The sequence below is a fragment of the Phalacrocorax aristotelis genome, chromosome 2, assembly GCF_949628215.1.
Source record: "Phalacrocorax aristotelis chromosome 2, bGulAri2.1, whole genome shotgun sequence".
In the NCBI taxonomy this organism is placed as follows: domain Eukaryota; kingdom Metazoa; phylum Chordata; class Aves; order Suliformes; family Phalacrocoracidae; genus Phalacrocorax; species Phalacrocorax aristotelis.
Genome location: NC_134277.1, coordinates 94,939,098 through 94,966,210, shown reverse-complemented (window position 1 = coordinate 94,966,210; position 27,113 = coordinate 94,939,098). Strand labels below are relative to the sequence as shown.

Genomic DNA, 27,113 nt, shown 5'->3' with positions numbered 1-27,113 from the left:
CATGAATGTCAAGACTCATTCCTATGCCTCTATCCAGTTTTGGTTTGAGGAAACATCCCTGAGTTAAGATTTTTATCTTTGTGGCATGATTTTCCAAGTTGCTTTCCCAAGCCTTTGCGGGAAAGCCTGTGCAGCTTTGAGTTCTTCCCTCTCAGGTGGAGGCTTTTGGAATGGTGAACTAAATTAAAACCAAATCCCCAGCACGAGAATTTTGAGCTTAATATATCTTCTTAGCAACATTTTTACCAAAGCCTAAACAATACATTTTACCTAGACCTAACTGTAACAGTCCCAATGGAAAGAAAGGCAACACAGCTAATGAAGTTGCATTGTGGGATAGAAGAAAAAGTGTTTTACGGGAGTCTAACAGCAAAAATGTTTTCCTAAGTGATAAAACTGATTAGACAACATACCTAACTGGTAATAGCACAATATTCTTATCACTACATATCCTCAGTTACGTTTCTGAACAGAACCTGGTGTATGTAAATTAGTGATAGGCTATGCCTCGCTTCAGACTGAAAGTCTCTCTTTATTTGTGATTTTTAAAATGTGTAGCCCTGGCTGATACTAGCTAGTATAAGTATGGTGCCTTTTGTCATTTACAGAGCAATCACAGTATAAAGCAGTGGTGCAGAGAGGACAAAGACAACAGAAAGTCCATTTGGTGTGCAATGCTTTACATGCAAGTCCCAGTAATGTAAGAGTACTGCTGTGGTTACTAAACATCCAACAGGCTGGGCTTCACTACACGGCCCATGCACTAGATAGAGACACATTAGCCAAACCTTACATGCTATAGTGAAAAACACTACATGTAAATAAACACGCTTAAGGGCATTAGCCAAGTTTTCAATTGCTTTTGGATGGGAAGAAGCATCTCTCATGTATGTGTTTTCCCAGGAACTGCAACTTCTAAAACATCTGGTGCGGCCAACGTCAGAGACGGGATGTAAAATGATCATTGCTCTAGTGTGGCAGTTGCCATGTTCTTAAGGCAGGTCACCAAAAACTGATGCGCCAGCTGCTGTTTTAACATCACACTGGCCTGAAACAGCATTTTTTTAACTACAGCTGATGGACCGCTGGTGGGTGGTACTCTTAAGCTCCCACAGGTAACCACTGTCCTGGAAGCTGGTGCTTAAATTCTAGTCTTACACTGGACCTGCTAAAAACATTCAGTGCTTAATCTGACTATATAAAAATGTATTAATTTTTATATACCTCATAATTATTTTTTCTACCTTTTTAAAAAATATTGTGTGATATGAGAGAACATGCAACATGAAATACAGGTAAAAAGAAAACCAACAATAATCTTACAACTACAAAGCTTGCAGTGTAATCTCAATAATGGAGAGGTTTTATAGCAAGTAAATATAAAGTAAATTTAATGCATCATAGAATTTTCTTTCTGAATTTGATGAGTGTTTTTTAAAAATATATATATATTTATATATACATATAAAGGAAACACAAAGGCTTTAATTCATACAGACCTCTAATAAAAATGAAGAAAGTAGAGAAGTAGAGGTTAGAATAAGATCTAACAGATCATAGGAACTAAGTGAAGGAAGATAACAAAGGTTATACTGTAACTCTACATAACCGGAAGTATCTGCATTGGGATTAATCTGATTTAAGAGAGTCATTAAAGCCTAAATACCCCCAAATTAAGAGAGGGTTAACAAAATGTTAGCCTAAGTAAACTGGTTAAGCACCAACAAAAGAGAGGGAAACTGGAGCTTATGTCTGGGCAGATGTGTTTTCTGCTCTTGAGCAAGAAGGAAGACAGCCTGCAAATGTATACATGGAAAAAGAAAAAGGAGTAGAAGTATGCTTCCTTAAGATAAATCCCTCATGAGGACTCTGCCTGCACTGAAAACTCTGACATTTCCTTGCCTAGAGAAGTTGAAACCATCTGAGCCTTCTTTGTATTCTCTGCGGGGGAAAAAATTACAACTGTGACATGCTGCTTGCTGTTTTCTCTATAATCATGAAAAAATCCCATTAAAAACATCATAAAGCTGTCCATAAGCCAGATCATAATTATAAGTGTGGCATTGTGGGATTCCTCTCTTCCTTGATCTTCGTAACTGCCTTGCTTCTTGACTGTGAGATGCTTTTTGTGTGTTTTTAAAGAACTACCTCCTCCTAAGAATAGCTTTAAATGTACTGAAAAACTCAGACTAAAGGAATCAACTATAGGATAATAAAGGAGTCAATACAGAACAAAATTTTTGAAGTTGTCCAACACCAGGTAGATTACAACTGTGCAAATGATGAAGAGAATTATCTCATAAAGAGGAATCGGCACGTGAAACAACAAGGTGTAAAACTGAGAAGTTAAAAACTAGTTGCCTTGGCTTTAACAGCAGCTACAGACAGAATCATGTGAAACTGGTGATGCCTTTCAGAAAGAGCATATCAGTGAGACAAGGTAGTCCTTTACGGCCAAGAGGATCCTCGCTAGCATGTAAGCAGGAGCAAGGGCGGCTCTAAGTACAAGTACAGTAACATCGGTGATGTCACCAGGAGAGGTCAGACCCTCTCAGGCATCTTTGCTGGACAATATCTGCCATCAAGAAATTATTTTATCAAAAACCACAAAAGCAACCCACAGCCCCAACCACGTAGCCATGAGCACAATAAGCCGGCAGCTTGATTTATGACCTCCACTGACAAACTCGGGATCTTTAAATGAACATAATGAATAATATTCCATAATACTCTGGTCTACTGAGTATAATCATAAACCACATTGTTATTTTGATTTGATAGTAGTACAATGATCTTCTGTGCTCTTCAAAAAATGCATTTTTAATTTTAGTCACCCTAACGTTTGTTTAAGACTAGACACTAATTTCCAAGGAATTTACACTAATAAATGTCTTTTACGTGCCCTTTACCTCGTCCCTCCTCATAGCACAGGTGAGTACTGTGGAAAACATTTGATTATAGTGCAGAACTACTACTTGTAACACAGGACAAAATAAAATACAAAGAAAGAAGAAAAAAACATAACCCCTTTTTTTTTAAGCAGAAACACTCTTACTAGCACTTAGACCTGTTAAAGTCATCATATTTGGTTTGCAGTAAAAAAAAATAATTAAATTATCTGAACAAGAAAATTGTGCACAATGCAAGCCTTTGAGAGTGTGTGATCTTTTCACCAGCACTTGCTTTCTTTCTCCCCTTGGATAATGTGTTCAGTTAGTTTGCTGAGTTTTGTTTTGCACGACGCTGTCGGTGTTGGGAGAAGAGCCGTGCCATAACATGTTTCTGCACAGCATCTAGCAAAATAGCAATTCTGCTCCCAGCTGCTGCCTCTGGGTGACTGTAGCACAAATAACAAGAGTGTGCTGATTGATTACAGCTTGTCCTGCAACTTCTCTGGGACAAGTCTCCTTTGTCATATATTCTCAACAGGGAAGATCATTATGCAATTGAAAATACTAACATTATCTCCACCAGTTATACCAACTACGTAAACAAACCTTGTTAACTAAGGTCATTGCGTAAACCAGTAGCTCGGTATCAACCCCATCCTTCTCCTCCAGGATCTCCATGATGTTGGACCACGGCTTGGCTCCTAGAGGAAAAGCAGAAACCACTGGTGATGGTGATCAAAAGGGAAAGCTATAGCATCAACTTTTACCCGAGAGGTAGCACAAGGTGGAATGATGTGGCCAGGTGGAAGATCAAGACGAAGGACAGCTGTCTCCAGCTTCCTCTACAGCCAGGTCGACTTTCCCCAGAGGTATCAATTTCTCTCACTTGATGACAAAGAAATTCTTCTTAGCCCAGTTTGACTCTCAGTGAACTTCTAAAATCAGGCAGAAGGAATTTTATCCCACCTATCATAGGTTCACATAGGCTTAGATAAATCTTCAACAAAAACTGATCTGCTACTCTCTCAGTGTATTTGATGCTTACATTCCTAGTGATATTACTGAGTTACACTGCATTAAGATAAGTCCTGTTAACAAAACAGTGCAGCAGAGAAACATATTTTTCTCAAATTACAGGCTGTGTGTCTTGAATAAAATAAATGATCAATGAGGGGAAAAGATTTTTGCTGTGGTTCTTACTTAAATTATTTTAATAAGAATCCCCTCTACAGAAGTTTCAGGCACATTTCTGTCATTTTTTCCACTAAGTAACATAAAAATTTGTGCTTCTAGTTATGACGTATTTGCCTGATTTGCATTTGCAAGATTATCTGATGCCAAAACCCAAGCGGCTTAGTGAGTTATTGTGCCAAAAACATCAGACAGGCAACACCAGCCAGACTCAAGATAACCTCTTATGTGGAAGGTACCTTGTAAAACCTTCCTATTTCATTTGGCTAAAAGGCAAATCATCGCATTTACTAAAGAAAAATCCTCACGTAACTGTTTTATCTAGGAAACTGAAGTAAATAATGAAAGACTGCAACTCTGTGTTTTGTTTAGAGTAAAGTTAAAGGTGAGGAAGACGAAGGAGAAAGCTAATGCTAACCTAGAGATACTCTATTCAACTACACCAGCGTAACTGCAAGAGTCTTTGAATTTCAGAGGGAAAAATGCAGTGTTCCAACAGCCCACATCCCCTAAACACTATAGGGATAACAATAGTTTGAGTATAGCCAGGCAGTAAAATGCAGATGTTTCATCACCACAACCTGTTGCCGACTGATCAGTGACCCCAGTGTTAAAACCCTGCATTACCCTCACAGTGATAACGGCCCTTGTTTATTCATGGTGATATATATATAACCTGCTACACAGACATCAAATCTCTGCTAACCAAGGATCTCAATTTTCAAGGCGATAGCAGCACACTGTGTGGAAAAAAAAACCTGTCTATTAAGGAACACACAGACAGCAATATTTCTTCTGTTTTCTTTTCCCTTCTTTTTGAGACATTTTCTGATCTTTGCTACTGAATAATAAATCAGAGCTTCCTTATCTCGAGCAAAATCAAGGGAGGGGTGGATTCACTCTCAGCTCTCCAAATGTATTTATGTGCGTAACTAATTAAATACTAATTCAAATACAGGGCTGTAATGAAAATACACTAGACACCTCTTTACCAGATTCTCTACATTACCAGACGTTTTGTGCAGTAAATGTTCAAAAGACATGTGGAACAAATTCACTCAGCTCACAAATGATATATGATCAGTAGGAATGATATCCTCACTACAAAAATGTCTTCCTGTGGTTTCCAGTGAAAAATAAAAATGGAAGAAAATAAGAAAGAGAAACAAAATGGGGAAACCATGCAAGTCTGACTTATAAGAATGCTATTTGGAAAAAAGTGAGTTGATAACAACATAAAAAATTAATTATTTAATCCACACTGTATTATTCAGTGAGAGTCCTTCTAGCAAAACATGCCTTTATTTCGCAGGCAGGTTTTATTCTTATTGAAACAATCCTGTTCTGATTTTTAAAGACAGCATGCTGGTGTTTGAATTTTTTTTTTTCCTGAATGTCTTGATACTTCTCCATTATCATAAAAGAATATTTTCAGGATCACCTGGCTGTTTTCCTGCAAGGACGATATGTAATTTTCTTCTGTTTGTGCTGCTTCTCTGTTTCAGAATACAGTTTTTAAAAATTGTTAATCAGGCACACTTACTATTAAGGCAGCCTCCTAATAGCTCATCCATCTTTCAAAGGCTTTAATTAAGGGGCTGCAATTCAATTTAGGCAATTTCCAAGATCTGGCCTTAAATCTGAAATTCTTCATCTATTCTCTAACCAATATCAAGAGGAGGCAGTACTACCAATGACTTGGATAGAGCTACTCCAATCTGTACCAGATTAAACCTTTCTTTACAAATGTTATTTTCCTCATTATGACCTCAAGCTGAACAGCCAAGGAGTGAACATGGAAATAACCATAAGGCCATCTACCCACCTGCAGTCAAGGCAGTTCTGGTGTGGAAGTTGCACCATGAACTTTCTGCGTTACTATACTTGGGTTAATATTCCTTGCTAATATATAATGACAGCCTATAGTTTCCAACCTATGACCTGGCCAGCATGGGATATGGGCAGATCTCGAGCAGGTGTCTGCAGGTGTCTACACTCTCATGCCCTGAGCTTGGATTTCCAAATTCCTGGAGAGTCACCAACTTGAAGACGAGACCACAGACTAGAGTCTACATGAAAAAAATAATTTACAAAGAAATAATTTTTAATGATAGGATGATAGTGAAAAAACTCATTTGCATTTCAAGCTGCACAGAAAAACTTTGTGAAATACCTTGGAAAATCATACACTAAAAAAATTGATTACTTTTCTAAACTTTTTGGCTGCTGTAGTAAAACAATGACGCTCATACAAGAGGTATGAAAAACATGATGTATATTTTTCCTTTTACTTTAAAAGGCTATTTGTATTGTGGAGAATATTAAAAGCTCTCCTTTTATAGATGAAGAGGAACCTTTGAGGAAACTATTATGCAGAGCTAAAATCTACAGCTTCCATTTTCTGTGTAATGGTCGGAATATAACAAATCCTGAAACACCTGAACTCAAATCTAGGTGTGGCAATCCATATGTATTTCTAGTAAAAAAATGTAAATCCATTTAATAGTTGCATATTACAGAGTTTATTTTTAAAAATATTAAGTGTAATCATTTACACTTGCCATTTCTCAAAAAGGTTTACTTTCCAGCCTGCCTCTTCCACCCAGTCGTGATGTAGAAGAATGACGGTGCAAAAGAATGATGATGCAGCATCCCAGCGATTCTTCTGGGAGCAGACCAGGATGCTCCCATAAGGCTATGACTTCCATGTAGGACTCTCACCAAAATTGATGGGAGTAATGAAACAGGCTCACTGAAGTAAAACAGCAGAGGTTGAGTTTTGTGTGTGTTCTCCTGCCTTCTAATGGGTGAAAGGAGAACTGCTCGACTGCCTTTCACAAACTTGTCACTGGTAACAGCTCATTATCGTGGCCACTCCAACACGAAGCCTGGAGCCTCAACTCTGACGCTACTATAGCACTCCAAGTAGTCACACACAGAGCATAAACATGCGGAGAACTATGGAGTCGCAAGAATCAAGCCTGTATGAAATTAATACAGTCTGTTGAATAATGTTGCTCACTGTTTAAGTCTCAGTGTTTTCTCAGTTTCCCCTTTAAATGCTTTTACATATGAATCTCAGAAAAAAAATTTAATGCCTTACACAAAATCTTGACATCACAACTACACTGGACACACACATTATGTATAAACCATGAAAAGCCTTGCGTCAGGCCAGAACTGTACATGAGGACTGTCACCAACTCACAAAGTGCCTGTCTCTCGTTACCATAGGATAGAAAGATATTAATACTTTTGGAAAGATCTCAACACCTTGTACTCCTGGCTATTCAAATATGTGTGAACAGACAGCCTTCCATCACACCTACGCTAATTTACTGGATATCTAACTATGTATAAAATGGCAGGAAAAGTGGAGACGCTGATAACATGAGCCATTAACAAATAATGTAACAAGAAGTCAGAATTCACAAACGGTATGTGACAGTGTCCAGGTCAGTCACAGAGCTTTAACCTCTGTCCTAAAAAAATGCTGGTGATAAAGCAGCCCCAGACAGCAGAGAGCAATGCTAGCTCTGCTTTCCAGAGCCCGCACAGTCCCGGTATGCTTAAACTGAAAAGAGATCAAATTCCACTGGGGCTCTGAAACAAGCAAGGGCGGGGGAAGAGGGATCTAGATGGAAGTATAACTAGAAGCTACTTCCTATATGATGAGGGCCATCCAGTTCTTCACTTACAGTCTGCTTGTATCTGAGAATAAAGGCGGCACTTCCACGGATCTCTGTACTTCAAGTTGCATATGAATGTATTCTTGCATAGAAACCACAGATGGGATCGCTTTGAAACCCAGCTGAATTATTATGGGGTTCTTTATGTTAATCATGTGTGGTACACATGTTGAGGAATTATGTCATATCTCATCACCTTGTATGTACATGAAACACTGGACTTTTTTCAAAGCAGTGCTAAACTTAATTTTATACCTGCAAGATTTATGACAATGTTTCAAGAAAAGGCACATCGCTTTTTCTTCCTCTGTATTTCTGTTCCATTAAATCAGTCATTAAAGACAGATAGTCCTCAGTTATAAGGCACTAAGTTCAAAATAAATATTAAAATGTAGCACATTCCCAGCCAGAAGTGAAGGGCTATTACACTGATGACCTAAAAAAGGAACTAAGTCTAAAACAAGGAAAAAAAAAAGATCTGTTTTGTAGCTAAGCATAACTGCTTCATAATAAAAAAAAAAAACAAAGAGAAAGGAAGGAAAACTGCGTATTTGGGGCTAACGTATTTGCAAGAGTTCATGAGACAATCCGCCAACCCACAGGTATGAGAATTCCCATAAACCCTCTCCTCACGCTCCTAACAAGTATCCATCTAAGTACACGCATCAGGTTTTTTTCCCACATGTTTTCTGTTGTTACTGAAGTTGTTTTATTACTTTGGGGAATGTAAATGTTTGCCTGAGACTGTTTTACAGATACAGAAGGGAATACACAGCACGTGGTAGTGTGTTTAGGGTCCTCCTTTCTCTTTCTTTTCTTTAATGAGGTTTCCTAGCATGTGAACAGATGGTAATCTGAACATGTTGAGAATACCAGCGAGTTCCGAGAGCTGAAGAAATACTATGGGTGACTGTAAAAATTAATCATAGCGCTCACAATTACATGAATATTGTAATTGCATTTCTGCTTATGGCACTGTAAGGTTTATTGGTTTTAATTCAAAACAGAAAGCCAACCTGAAGAGTCCAACGTTCAAAGTGTTACACTGTTTTTGAATCACCCCTGTCTGTTCCCCTGCTGTAAGAGACAATTTAGGGTTTTTCTGGAGTCTTTTCAACACATTAATGCTGATAGCTGAAAGCAAAACCTGGCTACTTTCTCCTATTTCTGGCACCACCTTTCTCCCCATCCCCCAGCTTTTTTTGTTTCACTTTTACCATATCAAGTCACTCAAACAAGTTCAGCATGGAGGCAGTTGCTCCACAGAGGGGATCTTGCTTTCAACTTCCATGTGTTTGAGACCACAACAATGGCTCTCCCAACCTCAAAAACTCTCCTTGAGGCAAAGGAATGTTTTGCATCAAGAGAGAATGCCCTGGGAGCTTAGCAATGGCTTTGCGGGAAGAACAAGAAAGAACCATTTTCGTTCTATTTATTTGTAAAAAATACAGTATACATATTCAAGTATTTTTCATGAGCCTGACGGGTAACAGATTTCATAGTATAATATCTGCTCAAGGGCTTTATTTTAATGTAACAACAGATGGTTTTACTTTTACTATAAAGCCTGTACTATTACTGACCTCGTCTTTCTCTTCAAAGGGATTACACTGATTAGATATCATTTTCTCTTCTAAATCAGACTGCTGCTTCTCAGAAGGAAGCAAAAAGACAGCCTGGCCCGAGGAGCCTCCAATGTCGGAAGATGCAATGGGGCTCACTTTTTGTGTGGGTGCAGGGAGGGGGCAATGACTGCAGTGCACAGGGAAACAGCTGGGCTCCTTGGCTTTTCACTCTTCACCTTCCCACTATAATCCATAGCTCAAAACAATCTTGAATTACATGAATACATAATATACATTTTTAATCAAGAAATGAAGGGTGTGTTGCATAAAGCAGACAGACATCATGGCAGCAACCCTAGAACCACTGAAATCAATGAAGAAATGCCACCCTGATCTCAGTGGCTCTGGGATTTTGCACCCCCTAAATAAGGCTACTCACCTCTCTTTTCATCAACCGTAGATACTGCCTGGATTAAAAGCAGTGCGTTGGATTCGGTATACTCCACAAACACCAGCAGCAGCTTCAGCGCTGTCTTTACCACCAGGCGGAACTGGAAAGAAAAGAGTGTGACCTGTCATTCAGCAAACCACAACATTTCCAGATGTGCTACATGACACTGGGCAAGATGCAAGCACAGCAATTCAGACCTGGTAGTAACACACGAACGGAAGAGATTAAACTGTGCCGGGACCAAAAACATGAAAGGTAGCCAGTTGGCTGAAAATTTCATTCGCTGGACAGTGCTCTCCTGGGGAAGTCTTACTAGTCAGTGAATCCAAACGAAAGCATAACACTGCCACACGTAATAAAAGGTTGAACATCCCACCTATGCGTGCACCTACGCATATCCCCAACGTCGTTGTCCAAAGCCTGATGTACACAGAATCTACTGAGCTGAGAACACATATATTCCTTTATTTCTCAACACAACTTTTATTTCTCGCTTTCACTGTGAGCTTTTAACGCTGTCAAACTGCTGTATGGTGGGATGATTTTCTTCTTGTTCTATTATTTTTCTTATAATATCAATATTTAATGCTTAAATAATTAAATATGTTGATAGTCACTATTTACACAACTTGGGAGAAAGCGTGTGTAATCTCCAGCTATCCAATCCTGTCACAAAATGTGTGATTTACCGGAACTGAGCTTTCTGCCTGTAAGTTTTCAAACTAATTTTTGAACATCCCCAGGAGTGTGAACTCAGCAGAGACTTGGCATCGATATAACAGACCTACTGGAAATCAATAGCCAAACTCTATCACTTTCATCACAGCTGTTCCACTTCCAGAAAGGACCATTTGACTATTAGGTAATTTTCAAAGCTTTGAGTAAGAATTTTGAGCAACTTGGTTGGCATGACTAGGTATGTGAATAAAACCCTCTTTACTTAAGGGAATATTTGGAGTTTTTAATAAAAGGAGACATGAAAGAGAATGACTTTTTAATAGGCAGGGCTCTACATGCTCAGCTGAGAGGACTTTTACTAAGAGAATTGATTCTAGGTCAAATCTGTTACATCCTCCATCTAAATCAGAGATTTAAAGCCAAATAAAAGGAGATACGCTGCTGGTCCCAGAAACACAATTTCCCATCTACTGCAATTGAATCAAGCTCCAGAAAAACAGGTTTTTTAAGTTTGCTGTTTTTTTCTGCTACCTTGTTCTGCAACAAATCTATCCATCAGCATGTAAGATTCTCAACAAGACAGCTATAGTAGTGCAGTCATTACTCTCTTCTTTGCCATTGACAGATTTTTAAATCTACTTTAGGACACATTCATGTAGACATAAGCTACGCTCCAGAAAATCCCTGTCTTCGTCTCATTACATTAAGTTAGTAGACACTCTGAAACATAACTGCCTGGTCATTAAAATGTCTCACCCAGGGGAAAAGGAAAAAAAAATTCATTATACTGTGTTGTTAAATTGTTTCAGGGATATCTCTCTCTCTCTCTCTCTCTCTCCAGTTTCTGTTAGTATTATCTCATTCCCATTCCCTCGTTTTCCCAAGTCCTCACAACACAACTCTCCTAAGAGGCAAAGAATCACTATTAATCATTTTATAAATGTACTCAAACACAGCAACTGTGTCTATATTCTAAAAAAGAGTGCAAGTGCAACAGCATAGATTCAAGCTGCTGTGTTGACATTGACACTCAGAGATGTACTAGAGCTTGCGTTGAGGTAACGAGCTAAAATGCAGGTTGCAGTTTACTGCTATAAACGCTGAGTTCGGTGTGAACAGTGACCCAGGTATTTCCCCAGCTTCCTGGGTTTTACCTGCTCGTGCTGAAATGAGCTTAATGCACTGCAATGATACTATCTAGCAATGTAAAAACTTCTGTTGTTGAATCTAGATGCTTTGAGACTTGAAATGTCATCTCATATATCATATACATGATATGTGTGACATATTTATGTATGTCATATATCATATGTGACATATATATGTCACATATAATATACACCCCCCCACACATATATATGTATATATACATATACATCATATTGGTGATGTATCATTGAGTCAGTTATTTTTAGGGCTGACAGCCAGGAAACCCCAGTGAGAAACCTGACCAGGTCCCTTAAGATGCCTGCTTAGCATAATTTGCAGTTGTACTGCTGCAGCAGTGATATTTCATAGATACATGGGGTAGCCAAATTAAAGGAAATTGAAATCTGATGATATGCAGCATAACTGTTCCTTGGAAAGGCACTGCTGATACACCAACAAATCAATTCCTTATTATCGCACTGGACACTTGTGTATTTGCCTGGCAGGCCAATGCCACACTGTTTCTGCTCTGCAATGACATTTTCCTTCCTAATAAAGTTCAATTGTTTAATAGACATACTGTAAGATTTTCCAACAGGTTTCAACTTGTTTTGTAAAGTTGCTTCAGAATACAGGAGTTACCAGATTACTGTAAACAATTCTAGCATCAACATAATTCCCAGATAACCACCTGTGTACTACCTACTAACATGATCAGGATCCTTTCCCTAGAAAGGAAACCTTGGATACCTCTTTTGATGGTCCTTAAAACTTAAGGCTTGCCCACATGGTGGCAAAGGGATGCATTTAGACATACGTACTCCATGGCAAAGTTCCCATATGATTCCATTTGACAGCAAACGGTGGGGGACACACTGGGCTTGTGACTGTTTTTTGCAACTCTCTTTTTCTTCCCGAAAGGAAGAAGGACCTTCCACAATGCTTTTGCTCTAACTGTTGCCTGCTGGCCACAGCTGCTGCGGTAATATGGAGCTAGTCCCTGTGTGCCTTGCATCTGCCACGGTGCAAACCTTGTAAAGCCTCAGGGCAGCCACTGCAGTTGTACCAGACCAAGGCTCAAACCGGATGATTATTCAGGTGCCATCTGCAGGTATCAACCTCCTGTGCTTAACAAGCTAACAGATGACAGCATAAGGAATAAATACCATCCAGAAGCAGTCCCGGAGAAAAGGAGTAATTGGAAAAGCTATGCTTTGCTTGCCATTTAGCTGGTAGAAGGACACTGTAAGTTCGGTTCCTCAACCTACAAATTTTCAGGGCTTATCCAACTCTTCACAAAATAGTCAATCAGCCCTGGGAAGTGGAGGTGTCTGCAGGTGAAGGAACATACCATGGAAGCATTTGAAAGACGCTGTTTCTGGTTCAATAGAAAATTACATTGGAGACCCCCGTGGGCACTTTTCAGCCTGCACGCTGCTTTGGACACCTTGGGCAAGTACAAAACCAAAATACTGCAGTCCTAGACAAGCCGTGCAATGCCTACACTGGGGACTTACCTGTGACCCACACAACCTTTGCACACATCCTACAACAGGGCTTTTTAATACTGCTTTAATAGTGCTTCTTGACAGAAGCAAGCAATCATCGAGCAGCTGCACTGCCCCTTGGAAACAGAAGTCTTCAGCCAGCCAAAGGCCCTCCAAGGTGTCTGATACCCTGTCACCCCAGACACAAGGACAATCCAGAGTCTGACACGCTCACACTAAAATCAACTGTAATTATCCACCATGGCAACGAGAAGTCTCTGAAAGGTCTGTTCCACGGATACTTACTGCCAAGACCTGTGTGAAGCATGGTGTATTTTCTTACATGGCCTCCAGTGTGATGACCTACCTGTTATATGACCCCCTAATGGGCCTGACCTGCCTGTAGCAGCTCATACATGCTGCTGCTGCCACGCTAGGTATTGGGTATTGCAGGGGGAAGGGTTTCAACCAAGACCAACTGTTTCACAACTTTCAAAATAGCAAAGCTATTTACAAAGTTCTAATTTGTGATTAACTATGATGATTATCAAAGTAGGAGATCATCATATATTTGTGAGTGTATTTTAAAATGTGTTTGCAGGGCCTGCTTTTTCAATTATTTAAATAGTAGACAGCTACCTTGAAAATAAAATAAATGTAAATCTCAAAAATTGGAGATTGCTTAACAGAGAAAAAAAGCAGCAATTAATCGACTCTGTTGCTTCCCTTTGTGAAGCCACAGGAGTTTCTGCCAGTCACTGGAATCGTTTTATTTCACATGATGTACCCAGTTGGCAGAGCAATGGGAGCAATAGAAACAGGTTTCATATTTCATTCACGAGTAGGTGAATCACTATTTATTTGAATCACTGTTAAAAACTTCATGAGGGTTTTTAATGCTGTTTCTGGGATTTACTGGGCTTTCATTCAGTAGCGATGATGGTCACAACTGCTTTCTGAATCAGTTTCAACAGAGACACCGTTCTGTTAAAATCCATGAGGCAATCACACTATTAGTTCAAACAGGACTAGATGTCTTAAGAGTAATAAAAGAAGTAGAAATATGCTTGGTATATACCCTGGTATCATCACTTTGCAAACATAGGTTGTTGCAATTAATTCCCAATTTCCACCCTAAATATTACTGCTTAGTTAAAAAAGATGGCTCGCTGAGGCAATATACACACCCAATGGCTCAGTACAGTGATGTTTTAAAAGTTCTGAAATTAAATTAGGAGTCTTGAATTTCATAGCACTGAAGTATCAAAACTTTTAGTAAGTTAGAAAAAAAAAAAGTCATACTCTGTTTTTCTATCACGTGCTAGCCAATTTTTAGAGAGGAAACAATGTTAGCATCTTCTGGCTAAAGATAAGATGTAGCCAGCAATGTAAAAGGAAGACAAAAAGTTATAAACCTTTTCACTCTGACTTGCTTTACGTTATACAGTGGAATTTGGCAGTCCCGTTCCTTTTTATCTCTTTATATTTAGACAATCGGAAATGTGTTACAGACCCAGCCAAACAGACCACACAACAGGCTGCAAAACTCTTGTCTCATGGAAGGGCTTGTCCCAGTTGTTGATCACTTGCCAGTAAAGGCTTAAGCCTTTACAAGGAACGTTGTCAGAAAGTTCATTGACTTAGAGATCAAAGCAATAGTTGCAAAGTTCGGGTTTAAAAATTTATGGTATTTTTTTAAAGAAAGGAAGAAACCCAAAACAAAATCGACCAAAAATATTTTACTCGGGTCAATGTAGTTGCTTTGGACTGATGTTATTCAAATTTAAAGGAGGAACAGGCGTTGGATTTTTAACTAAAGATTTACTATGGCCAAATCCTCCAAGGCCTAATCCAAGCATGGACATGGCCCCATAGGCCATGTACTCATTCTGTTGATACGACGCAGACAGGTGGAGCTACAGCTAAAGAAACACGCAGTGCAACAAGTGTCCGACCCGCCGGTGAGAGGTGCACAGAAAAGCTGAAACTCTTCTGTCTTGTGGGGTGCGAAGATGCCCCTGACTTCAGATCTAGTGCTACAGGAACAGCCAGCACTGGCAGTGCAGCTCAGTTCCACGTTTCACAAGGGGATAAAACCACCCTCTGTTCACAAGAGAAGGAAAGATCTTCCTGGAATGAAAGATTTTACATATATATATATATAAAAATAAAATATATAATTTCTGTTGTATATGTATAAAATAACATACATTATAATAATATTATGCTTTTCTTTGTAGTAAGTAAGGAAAAGGAAACATAAATATCGAGCTTAAGAGAACCTTAGAATAATTTAAGTTGGATGGGACCTAACACCGCTTGCCTTCTCATCTCAGGTGAACAAACCCAGTTCCCTCTTCCTCATATATCATGTGCTTTCCCTGCTAACGGCTGCAGTGAAGCCCTACCAGCCTTGCTCCAGTAGGCAAATATCTGTACTGAGGAACCCAAAACAGGACCCCTGAACTCCTCGATGCAGTCTCATCAGCACCAAACGGGGAGAGGCACTCCTGCTTAGTGGATCTGCTCCCACCAGCCCAGCCTGGGATGCGGTTGGCCTTCTTTGACACAAGGGCACACTACTAACTCTTGTTCAAATTAATATTCTCATATTTAGAATTAAATGGTGTGATGTTAAAAGAAGTATCTATAATTTTCCCTGAGTTTTAGAGTTACCAGCACTCAGTAACCTTCAAGGCTATTTTTCAAGGGAGAATCACAGGCAAAAGGAGACAAGAGGCAGAAAAGGACCTGCCATGAGAAAATTTAGTCCTAACAACATTCACCTTGAGCTTGTAGCATTACTGCCAAGGCCATCAAAAATTAGTACAGGACATGTTTACTTTATCTATCATAAAGTTAGATGTTCATAAAGAAAAAAAATGAAGGTTCTCCTAGGATTTCTTACAACATTACAGGTTCCATATATTTCTATATCTGCTGCTCTCAGCCAGTGTCTCCTGTTCAGACAGGGGAGTCAGACCAAAACATTGCTCTGGCTTACATGTCTCTGGATGAATCTCATGAGATCGGCAAGGATAAAATGGGAAAGAGAAAAAAAAAAAAAGGAAAAAGCTCTATAGCAGAGCAACAATGAAAAAGATTTCTAACATTTACCAATTATAATTTGCAATTCAACCAGAGTTTGTATCTGGCTCTCTGGTTTCTTGGCAGATCTCTTGCTGCTAACAGGTCAAAAAGCCCCTTCAGCACCTGGTGAAACTACAGCCATATAAATATAAACACACACACACTCCCACATATACAAAGAGACTAGTATATATATTAACAGAATACATGGACTAGAAGAAAAGCTTGTTTGCTACGACTTACTATTTTGCTGTTGGTTTACATAGTACTAGAAGCCTCAGGGGTGTGTTTCAACTTGAGCATTACTGGATATGGGCAATGAGAGCTGTCTGCTCTGTGTGAAGGTTTGCCTCTAATGACTGCACAATGCAATCTTATCTTTCTAGTGCTCTGGCACAAGGTGTCTGCATTTTCTGGCAGATCCCAGAACCGTGCCAGTTTGTTCGCTTTACTTCCCTGAAAGATAAAAATGCACCTGGAACACTTCTGCCCTTGTTCTTAGAGAAACATCTAATCTTGAAATCAGACTGAAATATGAAATCTAATATTGAAAACAGATGATGAGGAGGAAGGACAACTGGATAATCTTATGTTGGCATCCCTTCACATACCACAGCTTCGGTAGATATTGAAGTATTTACAGCCCATAAAACAGGATGTGTACAAGGCAGGAGGCTGATCTTATTTCTCAGTCAGATAGTCAGCACCAGGCATGTGCATGCATGACATACAAAGCCCTTTGCCAAGGATGCATATCTCTAGCCAGTCTTTTAGAAACATAATATACCTGACACACGCAACATCCCAGTATTTTCTGATAAGTATTAATTTCTCGAATCTATGGAACAATGGCACTTCAATATTTCACAAGCTGTTCACCCTTACTTATGTAACAAGGATGTCTCTGCTGCAGCCAGCATCTTACGGGGCCTTTCTCACATCTGTACGGCAGAAAACCAACTGGTAATGATTTCAGCCAGCCAGCACTGGGTGCACAAGCAGGGAGAGCCACCTCTGATATGACGGCCAGACACCAGCTATCTCAGAAGTGTGCAGGTGTGTCTATACATGGGAAAGAACCAAAATGTCTACAGCAAAAGCAAATTGCTTTGTAAATATGTTGTACAGCGTTTACATAATTCAGACAAAAATCTATCAGAATGGGGGCTTGGGGGTGTCAAACAAGGAGAAAGACATCAGAGGGTAAAACATTTGGAAACCCCTATTACTAGGATTTGCAAATGCCTTACAGAACAAAGGAAAAACACAAGCCCTCTCTATTCTCTGACTCTCTTCTCCAAAACTGGCATTTGAGGTCAATTACTTCATTCCAAAAGGGGTGACAACTCTATTTAGTAATCCAGTTCCTTTCTATTCATAGCTCCTAAATGCCAGAACGATCAGAATAATGAGATCCTTCTGTGTCACCTGAGCCAAGTGTTTCTAGTCAGCTTGATTTTCCATCTAAACTTTAAAGCAGCTTCTTTTAAGGAGAATGATAAAAAAAATGTAGAAGTCTAAATAATGTACAGAACACCACAAAACTTCACAAATTGCCGTGCTCCAGAATGGAGAAAGAGTTCATATGTGCTGGGGCCTGAACAGCTGCTTTCGAGGCTGCAATGAAGACATGCCAGTTTCTCCACTTTATTAGCAGAAAGGCAACAACTGCCCAGGTCATGGGGCGGGCAGGGCATGTGGAGGTATCACAAAGCCCAGATGCATGGAAAGCAACAGTTAAACACAGTATGCGTAAAGTATGTATATACCCCATTCTAGGTACTGAATATTACGTACACTCAGGCAGTTTATTTCATTAAGACCGTGACTATTGAATGATCTATGTGTCTGTGGGCTGACATACCAGTAACACAGATAACAATGTGCATGATGCCACGCCCATTTTAAGCTTTGGAATTTTTACTAGTTCGCATGTATTAAAATAATGCTAGACCCCGTTTTAATATTCAGCCATTTTCTCTCAAATCTTCAAAGAGGTATGCTTAAAAAAGGCAAATTAACTGTGTTTAAGTGCTCTGAAGGCTCAGGTCTGAACACACGGTCATTGCCGAAAGTTGAGTTAGACTGAGATGAAAAACCCTGTATGTTTAGACGTGAGAAGCTAAAAAACCTATCAGTTAAACAACAGCCTTTTAATTCTGAATGTTCCTTTAAGCTTTTCTCTCTGCAGAGCATGTAATGCTAGGGATGGCAGAGAAATGCATGCATTTATTATTCTTAAAATGAAATTTCTCAGAACTTTGTAAACGTACTGGATAATGATTATAAGGTCTGCGCACTGCTGCATATGTGGTGTGTATCTGCCATTTATCTGTGGTGAGATTTCTGACATGAAGAGAAAGAAGGCCATTAAAAAGAAATTCATCTGGCTTACCGACAAAACACAGGGATGAGCAAGTAGTGATTAGTGACTGGTCAACAGGAAAAAAAAAAAGGCTCATGCCTGGAAATGATTATTTACATCATCAATCATGGTCCAGAAGCAGAAGAGGGAAAAATGAAAAAAATCTGTACACAGAAGCAGGCAGTTCATACAACAAATCAAAGCATATTATAGGCCAAAGCAGCTCTCAGATGAATACATGCAATTCTGATGGGAGCTTTAAAAGAATACGTTGGGGGTAAAAATTGGTCCTCTATTAAGCCATTTGTAATGAACTAATAATGGAGCTACATTTCTCATGCAGCAATCATTGCGTCATACAGACACAGTTTAAAAACTGAAGGGCTGCAGTTCCTGGAATGAGACAGGAGATGCTACAGCGTTTTTTAGGTGTTTCCCTCTCCTCCTTTTGGAATACCAATGACGATCTTCCCGTGAGGTGGGGAAGTGACTTTCTCATCCCATGAAACAGTCTAAAATGATGTTTTCCTTTGATTTATGACAGGATGAGTGGAAGATCATTCACAGCTTTGCAGGATGAAACACAAAGTGAGAGAAGTCTTTTCATGTTTTCCTCCCCTAAAATCAGACCAATCCTGTTGGTTTCTCCAGCGAGAACTGTTCACTGTGTGAAAATTACATATCCTTATTCAGCCAGAAAGGAGGACCTGACAAGACATGGATATTACAGGACATTAAAGGATCAAACTTCTTTAGTCTCAGCTGACTCTTGAGATGGTGTCATCACACCTTTGTCAAGCGCCCCAACGACAGAGCTACTAGGTATTCCTCAGTTTTGAGCGTCTCTCTCTTTGCTCTTTCAGAAATTGCTGAAACAGAAGGGTTTGGTTTCAATTAAATCTTTAGCTTTTTCCATTGCAAAACACAAAACAAAAATATTTCACTGGAAATTTGCCATCAGCCTGTATCCAAAACAGGAATTATGCTTCACTTGTAAAGATTTACACTAACATTTTATTTTCTTTTTCTCTTCAAATTGTTTCATCGTGCAAATGAAGTTTGCAAATGCAGTTTCACCCTATACAACCTGTTGATACTTTCACTAACCCTTCCCAAATGCTGTTATCTTCTACGACTCCAGCCAAATGAACACCATCAGTACATCTAGCCTTGCTTTCTGTGTCTCAGTAAGGATTGTGATTATATTATTTTAGATAAAGTATAAAACAATTAGCTTGAGAGAAATGACAGTAATGTGAGAAGCAATTTCTGCTAAAACTCATGCTAGCATGTAATGTGCTATCGAACAGCTTTTGATAAAGAGCAGACATTTCTATTTTTTTTGTTTCTACAAACATGCACCTCAAGTTGTTTACAGCAAGGGTTTTTAAGCATTTTCATGTTATGGATCATAGAGTAAGATTGTCTAGTAAACTCTGTTCCTTCCATTAGATAACATAATCTTCGTTGGGCACATACTGAACCTAGCTTTATGCAAAAATAAAAAAACCCAAACAAACCTATGATGTGTATAATGTCACTCTAACACAACTTTGCATCTGGAAACTGACTGTCTGACTAGGCAATTTTTTGGTAGTTACTGCAAATGCATGACCCTACAGTCTACAGGTCACAGTCAAAGTAGTTTAAGAGTATGTCCCACATCTTAAACAACAGGGTCTTTAGGAATTAGTCATATGTCTATTAGATCAAATGTGCATTTGTGATGAGCAGAATGAATGAAAAATAACATTTTCTCTCTTGAACACTACCCTGATGATCTGTTCAGCAACAGACATAGTGATATTTCATGTTTTGGTAACAGGAAGATAAGTAGATAAGAAGATATGAAACCACGGGGAATTAGAATTTCACATAATAGATGAATTTGCAAACTAAAATCGATCACAAGAATGGGGTGCATGTGCCTACACAGGGGAAATATAATTAAGGCCATTTGGCACCTTTTTTTATTTTCTTCTTATAATGATAGAAGAGTTTAATGCTGAGCCCTCCACACTGATGTCTGATGTTAGCCTTGAACTATGCTGTCCTCAACAGATGGTCACTGGGCTGAATCTCTGGCAACAGGAAAAGTTTGGGAGAATGGCAGTTTCAGCAACTTTTTCTCCTTGGGCAGGGCCAAGCTGATATTTCCTTATCTGTGTCCCAAAGAAACTACAAAAGGAAAAGGGTTTTTATAAACTTAAGTGCAGACAGGACTTTCTTTTCACTTCCCTTTCCAAAATCCCCTTCATATCACACTATTCTAGATTTTGTTATGCGACTGAGTGACACCTTGGTTTGTGAAGGCATCTAATGCAATACAATGTCACCGTACTCAAGACAAAAGGCAATCAATTTTAAAGAGAGAATGGATTAGGTAACTTGTTAACACTTCAAAATACTAAGATAAGTTACTGATGTGTTACGCTTTGCATTTAAGGATCTGAAAAGCCATCTACAATTAATCAAGTCATGCTACAGTTCTATGAAGCGGGCAGTGATTCATCGCATTTTACAAACAGGAAAGCTGAAGTACTGTGAACTTAAAAGGCAAATAGAAGATGTAACATTGCATCTTATTTCCTTTTTTTAAGCCTTCAGATGAATAGCTGACTAATGCGTATTTTTAGAAATATTTTAAATTCCAAATGCAGGGTTTAGATTTAAGATTAAATCACTACTAGAACATTTTCATGAGTTATTAGAAACTACGTAGAAGGAAGTCCACTTGCTCCATATCAATTTTCCGCACCTAACCACTTTCTTCTGAGACCCACCTCCTATCACAGCCAGACCTCTGATTTATACAGGCTGGCCTGTAGGTGATGCAAAGACTTTCTTCATGACACTAGCAGAGTGCTTCACAGGCTTCAGCCCTGCGGCACATTTGATATGGGAACCGTGTACGAAGCAGCATCTCAAATCTTCATTGTCATCATGAAGTTAGTTTTCCTCCTGGCTGATGCACAGAACAGTTCAGGTGGAGTTGAGAGGTGACCCTGTCCCTGCCTGTGAAAGTCATCACCAGTAAAATGTGTGGCTCTTGAATTATGGTCAAAGCCAGAGTAAAACAGAAAAATAAGGAAATTGTCAGAATACCTTCTCTCAGAGCGTCCTTATAAAATTAAACCCACTTGAACACACAACAGTCATGAGGAGCACTCCATTTTCACTTGTGTTTCCTGAGAGAGGTGTGCTGTCCCTTACGCTGTCTACTTGTAGACTGACTCTTCCCCATAACTCTGGGATCTGCTCACTGAATTCGGTCATATTTAACTATATTCCTACTCAAAACTGCATTGAAAACTGCATTACAAAAGACCCCCAAGTCAGCATTCTCATCAGAGAAAGGTAAGCTTCCAGCCATTTTGAAAGGGAGCCACCTAGAAAATTAGTCCTCATGAAGCCTTCCGCCAGCCACACCGCAGGCTGCCAGCTGTACCAAAGACAGGCATGAGATACACAGCAGAACTGATGGTACTGAGAACACGTGGGATGGGAAGGAAAAAGCAAGGAAGGAGAACAAAGATAAATTGCTTCATTAGTTCTACTGCTCATGAAACAACTTGCTAGAGTTAGTGGCCTTGGCGATGTCCTGTTTAAATAATACCAAGGTTGAGTTCAAGGGCCCTAGGGGAAAAAAAATATTTGGGTCTGCAAGTACAGTGGAAAACTACTCTGTTATTATTCTGTGGTTTTACGCATGTGAAATTTGTTCTTTCAACAGTTCCATTAAAAAGTACTCATATTAAATACCAAAACTATGGCTGGGTTTAAATAACTTCACCTGAAAACCCCTGTAATTTTAATGATATGGTTGGCAGTCTTTTCCTGACACTGGGCAATCTCGTAGACAACATTTCAACAGCAAAAACTCAAAATCAAAACAACCTATTTATAAAATGGGTGGAAGTTGTTGAAGATAGTGTGTTAATAAAGAGTCCAAACTATAATATATTATCTATTGCAACATCTTTCTTAAGCAAATAATTGTTCACAGGTTATCCTTTTTAGGCATCCTAAATAGCAACATACTAGTGGTTTGAACTACTGAAATAAAATAAAGAAAAAAACCTGTTGAAAGAGCAAATATCATTCATTAAACCATGGAAGAAGCCCATGAAAAACTCCTCTTGAAAGAATAACTAATAAAGTAAAACTAGAGAAAGGAGATATATATGTATATATTCCACTTATTACTGGAACAGTAAGAGTGCTAGTATTTCACTGTATGTATAGACTGCAGATTTTTCTCTGTTCTCAAACTTCTGAGTATTATCAGGCACAAAAAGGAACCCAGAAGCAGCGGTTTGACTGCAAAACTAGACCCATTTACTTCCCTTTGGACAACTTGCTTAATAAAGTTAATGAATAAAGCTGCTTTCTGAGGAGCATCTAAACATAACAGAAGCAGTCACATTTCTCCAGCAATCACCTATTTGTCACAGCTTTCCCAAGTCTGCAAAAAGCAGCTATCCTAAAATCTAATTCACATCATCAATAGAGTCCAGATGCTTTTTTCTGCATCCACAGGACTATATGATGAAACCAAAAATGTAACTGAGCCCAGACACATTCCCATCTTCCCATGTGGTGGGCTTCTGAGCTGAGTGGCAGCATCTTCCACACACAGCTAGCATTTAGAAACCTGATTTATGGGGGCACAAGTCACTGCATATCAGCTATGGCACTGCTAAATTACATAGCCCTAGCGATTTCACATGATTCTAACACACTCCTTCACTGAAAGAGGACAGAGATGGAGATATTTTAAGTTTTGGCTTTCATAAATGCTAGCAGGTATGCAACTTCTGCAAATAGCTGGAGAACGGCAAGATTATATGATGTTACTATGGTAGGCAACAGTAATCTCATATCACAGTGATGTATATTTTGGAAGAGATACAGTGTTCAAGGAGATAATGTAACTCCTCTAACTCAAGCTACCTCCTTCCTCTGACTTATATCAACCAAACTCATAACATCCACCCTCAACTTTACAGCAAATAAAAAAACCATACAGACTGAAAAGATTTATGTTTGGTTTTGAAACACAGAAATAAGAAAGAGGTGCAAAGAGACCCCTCAGACTCCTGCCTGGATAATAAAAATGGAAGTGTTTCTATACAGCACTCCTCCTGGTAATGTGGGAATGTCTTCCCAAGCCCAAGTTGGAGTTAACTCTAATCACATTCATGTTCATTTGTGTTCCAAAGGTTTGCAGGCCAGACAATGTCAACTTCAGCTTCATCAACATCTTTGAGAGGACTCTGGTGTCCCAATTCATCACCATGTCCAGATCCCAACTCTAGTTTGACTAGAAGTCAATTTCTTTGTTACAACTCACAAAAAATACCTGGCTTTTATTGTTTTCTTCATAGTATAAGGCATATGTATGTGCGTACCACTACAGCAGAAAAGGGAGGAGGAACTTTGGGTGATGCACAGAATCATAGAACAGCTGAGGTTGGAAGGGACCTCTGGAGGTCATCTTGCCCAGCTCCCTGCAGAGCTACCTAGACCTAGTTGTGCAAGACCATGTCTAAATGATCAAATATGACTAAATGATAACAGCTATATCAAGAACATGAATAACAAAACTGAGACACCTGGATTTTTATTTTAAAGCACTCTTCATTTTTCGAAGCCTGGCATCTGCAACTTATTTTGTGTCTCTCCCTCACACACCCATACCACCCCCCAAACACACATACACTGAAAGGGATGTCAGGGTGCAAAAAGATCCATAACACTTGTTATTTTCACCAGATCACAGTGATCGCCTAATTTTGGTATAGCAGAGCAGTCCTACATGCACTACGATTCAGAAGCTCATCCAGATACCCAAAATGTGCTTTTCCGTTCACAAACCACCTGAAGCCTCTTATGCAATGAGAATCTAGTAGTTCTCTGCACAACAGGTGTGGTCTGGGATCATGGTACCGCAATATCACAGCTTAAGTGACTTAATTTTCCCAAGCACTTAAGAGAATAATGAGCAGCTGACTAACGAACCTCCTATGACTCACAGAATTTGTGTTTCAGTTCCTCATCAATGACAGCAATCCTTACTTTCAGTCTAGTTTGACAGCACACAGAAAGGGTTAGAAAAATGTTTCTATATAGCAGACTCAGAACATGGCTATCACATGTATTTAAGGCTCAGAAACCCGTTTTCAAAACTGACAGGTCCAGGAGGGCTTCTGAGCTCACGCATATGTATGTGTACAACTCTCCCTATAGCCTGATTTCTTGGAAATCTGTATGTGTAGCTCAAAGAGAAGTCTGGACCAGGTTCCTTATTTCCCAAGTGAGATAACAGAGCCTTAGAAGTACCACAGACCATGCTCCAAACTCACCTGCAACGTGGCCATTCTTGCCACAAGTCTAAAAATACCAAACAGCAAAGTAATAAGATAACTGAAATCAAACATATGCCTGTATATTCCTTGGCGGCTGTAGTTACCAAGCTACAGGTAGGTTTGCAGCAGTGGTGACCAGGATAAGGGAGGAGCTAGCACAGCAGCAGAGCCCAGATTTCTCTTCATTTGACCCTTCTCAGTGCCCTAGTCTGAACCTGAGGACTAAACACATTTGACCAAACCACTGCACAGTTGGATGTGCCTTTATTGTGGCGTTATTTAACGTGCGTTTTAGTTTCATTGTTGTCAGAATGGAACATATTTGAGATGTAGTATTTGACAATTATTCAGCATCTGGGACTTGTGTAGTTTTAAGCCAAGCAATTGCCATGGTCATTCAAAGGGCTGAACCCACAGAAGCATGAGATCATAATCAGCAGTGATTTGACTTGCATCATAGATCAATTTTGGACTGTTGTTTCAGTTATTCAGGAGCAGTACAGACAGAAAGGAGAGAAAGAAGAAAATAAAAAACCCAAGCTTTTTTTTTTTCCTGAAGTAACCACAACAGATTACTTCCACTTTCTTCTGAAGTCAAGAGTAACTGCAGGCAGAATCAGTAAATACAGTGATGCCCTAATGAGGGGCAGCAGTTCTCAAAGCAGTAAAATAAGCTGCTGCAGAACATGATCCTTTGTATCCCAGAAAGCTCAACTAAAGTGCACTGCGGTAGCTGTGTAATGTCTGACAGGAATGGTTCCTATGGATTTAGCCAAAAGCAGATGTAATTGATATTTGACCCTTTCAGCTCAGTAAACTACAATTTTTGAAGAGGTGAGTTTATTGAGAGTACAAAAGTCACACTGAACTCTTACATTTGGTGTTATTTTTCCTGCTTTTAGGAAACGTTTCATGGTAGGCTTTCATAAGGAACATTTACTTAAACATCTAAATAGTTCCATAAAAGAGATGAGAAGTATCATGGAGCAACTGTGTGAAGGGCATGAAAGATATTACCGTAGTGATCATGGAAATACCAGGAAAAAAGTATTCTTTTAATTTTCCAAGGTACTGCAGAGGCATATTTCCTTTCATAAAAGTAAAATTTCTCACAATATCTGAAATAATATTTTAGGTGTCCAAATATGGATTTAGTTCTTGGCTCTGAATAATAATAATTATTATTATTTCCCAATGCTACAGAGTAAATTAAGACTCTTGATAGCCAGTTCCCCACTTCAACCAGGAAAATAACATCTCAGAATGTGGAAGGGACTGGATTTCAGTCTTGCTGCCAGAGATCTCTGAGTACTACCTCTGAGTAGTAAAGCAGATCTGCCTGCATGCATAATGCCAAACTAAAAATCTTTGCAAGCTGAAAATCCTACAACTCCTTCCCATTACTGTGTCGTGTTGTTTCCAACCCGTATATCCACAGCACAATTCACAGAAGAACCAGTGCTGCTCTAGTTCAGCATAACCACCTACAACTTGTGCTCTGAAATCTCTGCTTCAACTCAAACCTGAGTATTTCCTTCAAGCTCCTAGACGGCCTCCCACAAGTAGGCATTGCCAGAGCCTTTCATACCCATGTCTTCAGGATGGTAGGGCAAAGGCTAAAAGGCATTTTAATGTACGGAGATGAGCAAGATTAATCAAGTAACACAGTAAAGGCTATAGGCTGGAATCTGCTACAGTTTCACAAATACTTCACATTTGCAGCCCAAAAGCAAGCTTGCATTCTGGTCCCCCTAGGAAAACAGACATGTACAACGTCTACTTTTAAAAAGGGAGGCAGCCAGCAGCTGCAGCTTAACTGTTTTCTAACACATCTTCCCCAGCTGTGGGGGTGGGACCAGGCTGTGCTTGTTGTGCTCTTCAAAATCCGTGCTTTGGCAGTATTCCTCAGCAGGCTGCTGGGCGATTCCCCCCCGGCACCTGGGACTAATGCAGACAAAACCAAATAAATTGCAAGATGATTGAGTGTGCCATCGCTCCAATTAAGCTAGAGGCATTAAAAAACACGTGGGGCCAAACGGCACAACTCCAGAGTACAAAAAAAAAACCCCAAAACCTGAAAATGTGTGTCATCAAATACGCAGAGAGATTAATTAGCTGCATCAGGCTACCAATACCCGATACTAAAGGGTAACAGCTGTATGAGGGAAGGACAGCACAACTCAGCTCAC

General features: G+C 39.4%; 1 protein-coding gene across 6 annotated transcripts in view; it reads right to left on the bottom strand.

Annotated features, from left to right (window-relative positions):
* Positions 1-27,113, bottom strand: part of FHOD3 (formin homology 2 domain containing 3) — a 407,821-nt gene that overhangs the window by 120,921 nt on the left and 259,787 nt on the right. For all 6 annotated transcript variants that reach the window (XM_075084393.1, XM_075084397.1, XM_075084392.1 and 3 more), the window contains exons 7-8: positions 9,776-9,887; positions 3,498-3,592 (exon numbers count right to left, since the gene is read on the bottom strand). In XM_075084393.1, the coding sequence (XP_074940494.1) occupies positions 3,498-3,592; positions 9,776-9,887 (207 nt within the window). The remainder of the gene's footprint in view (positions 1-3,497; positions 3,593-9,775; positions 9,888-27,113) is intronic.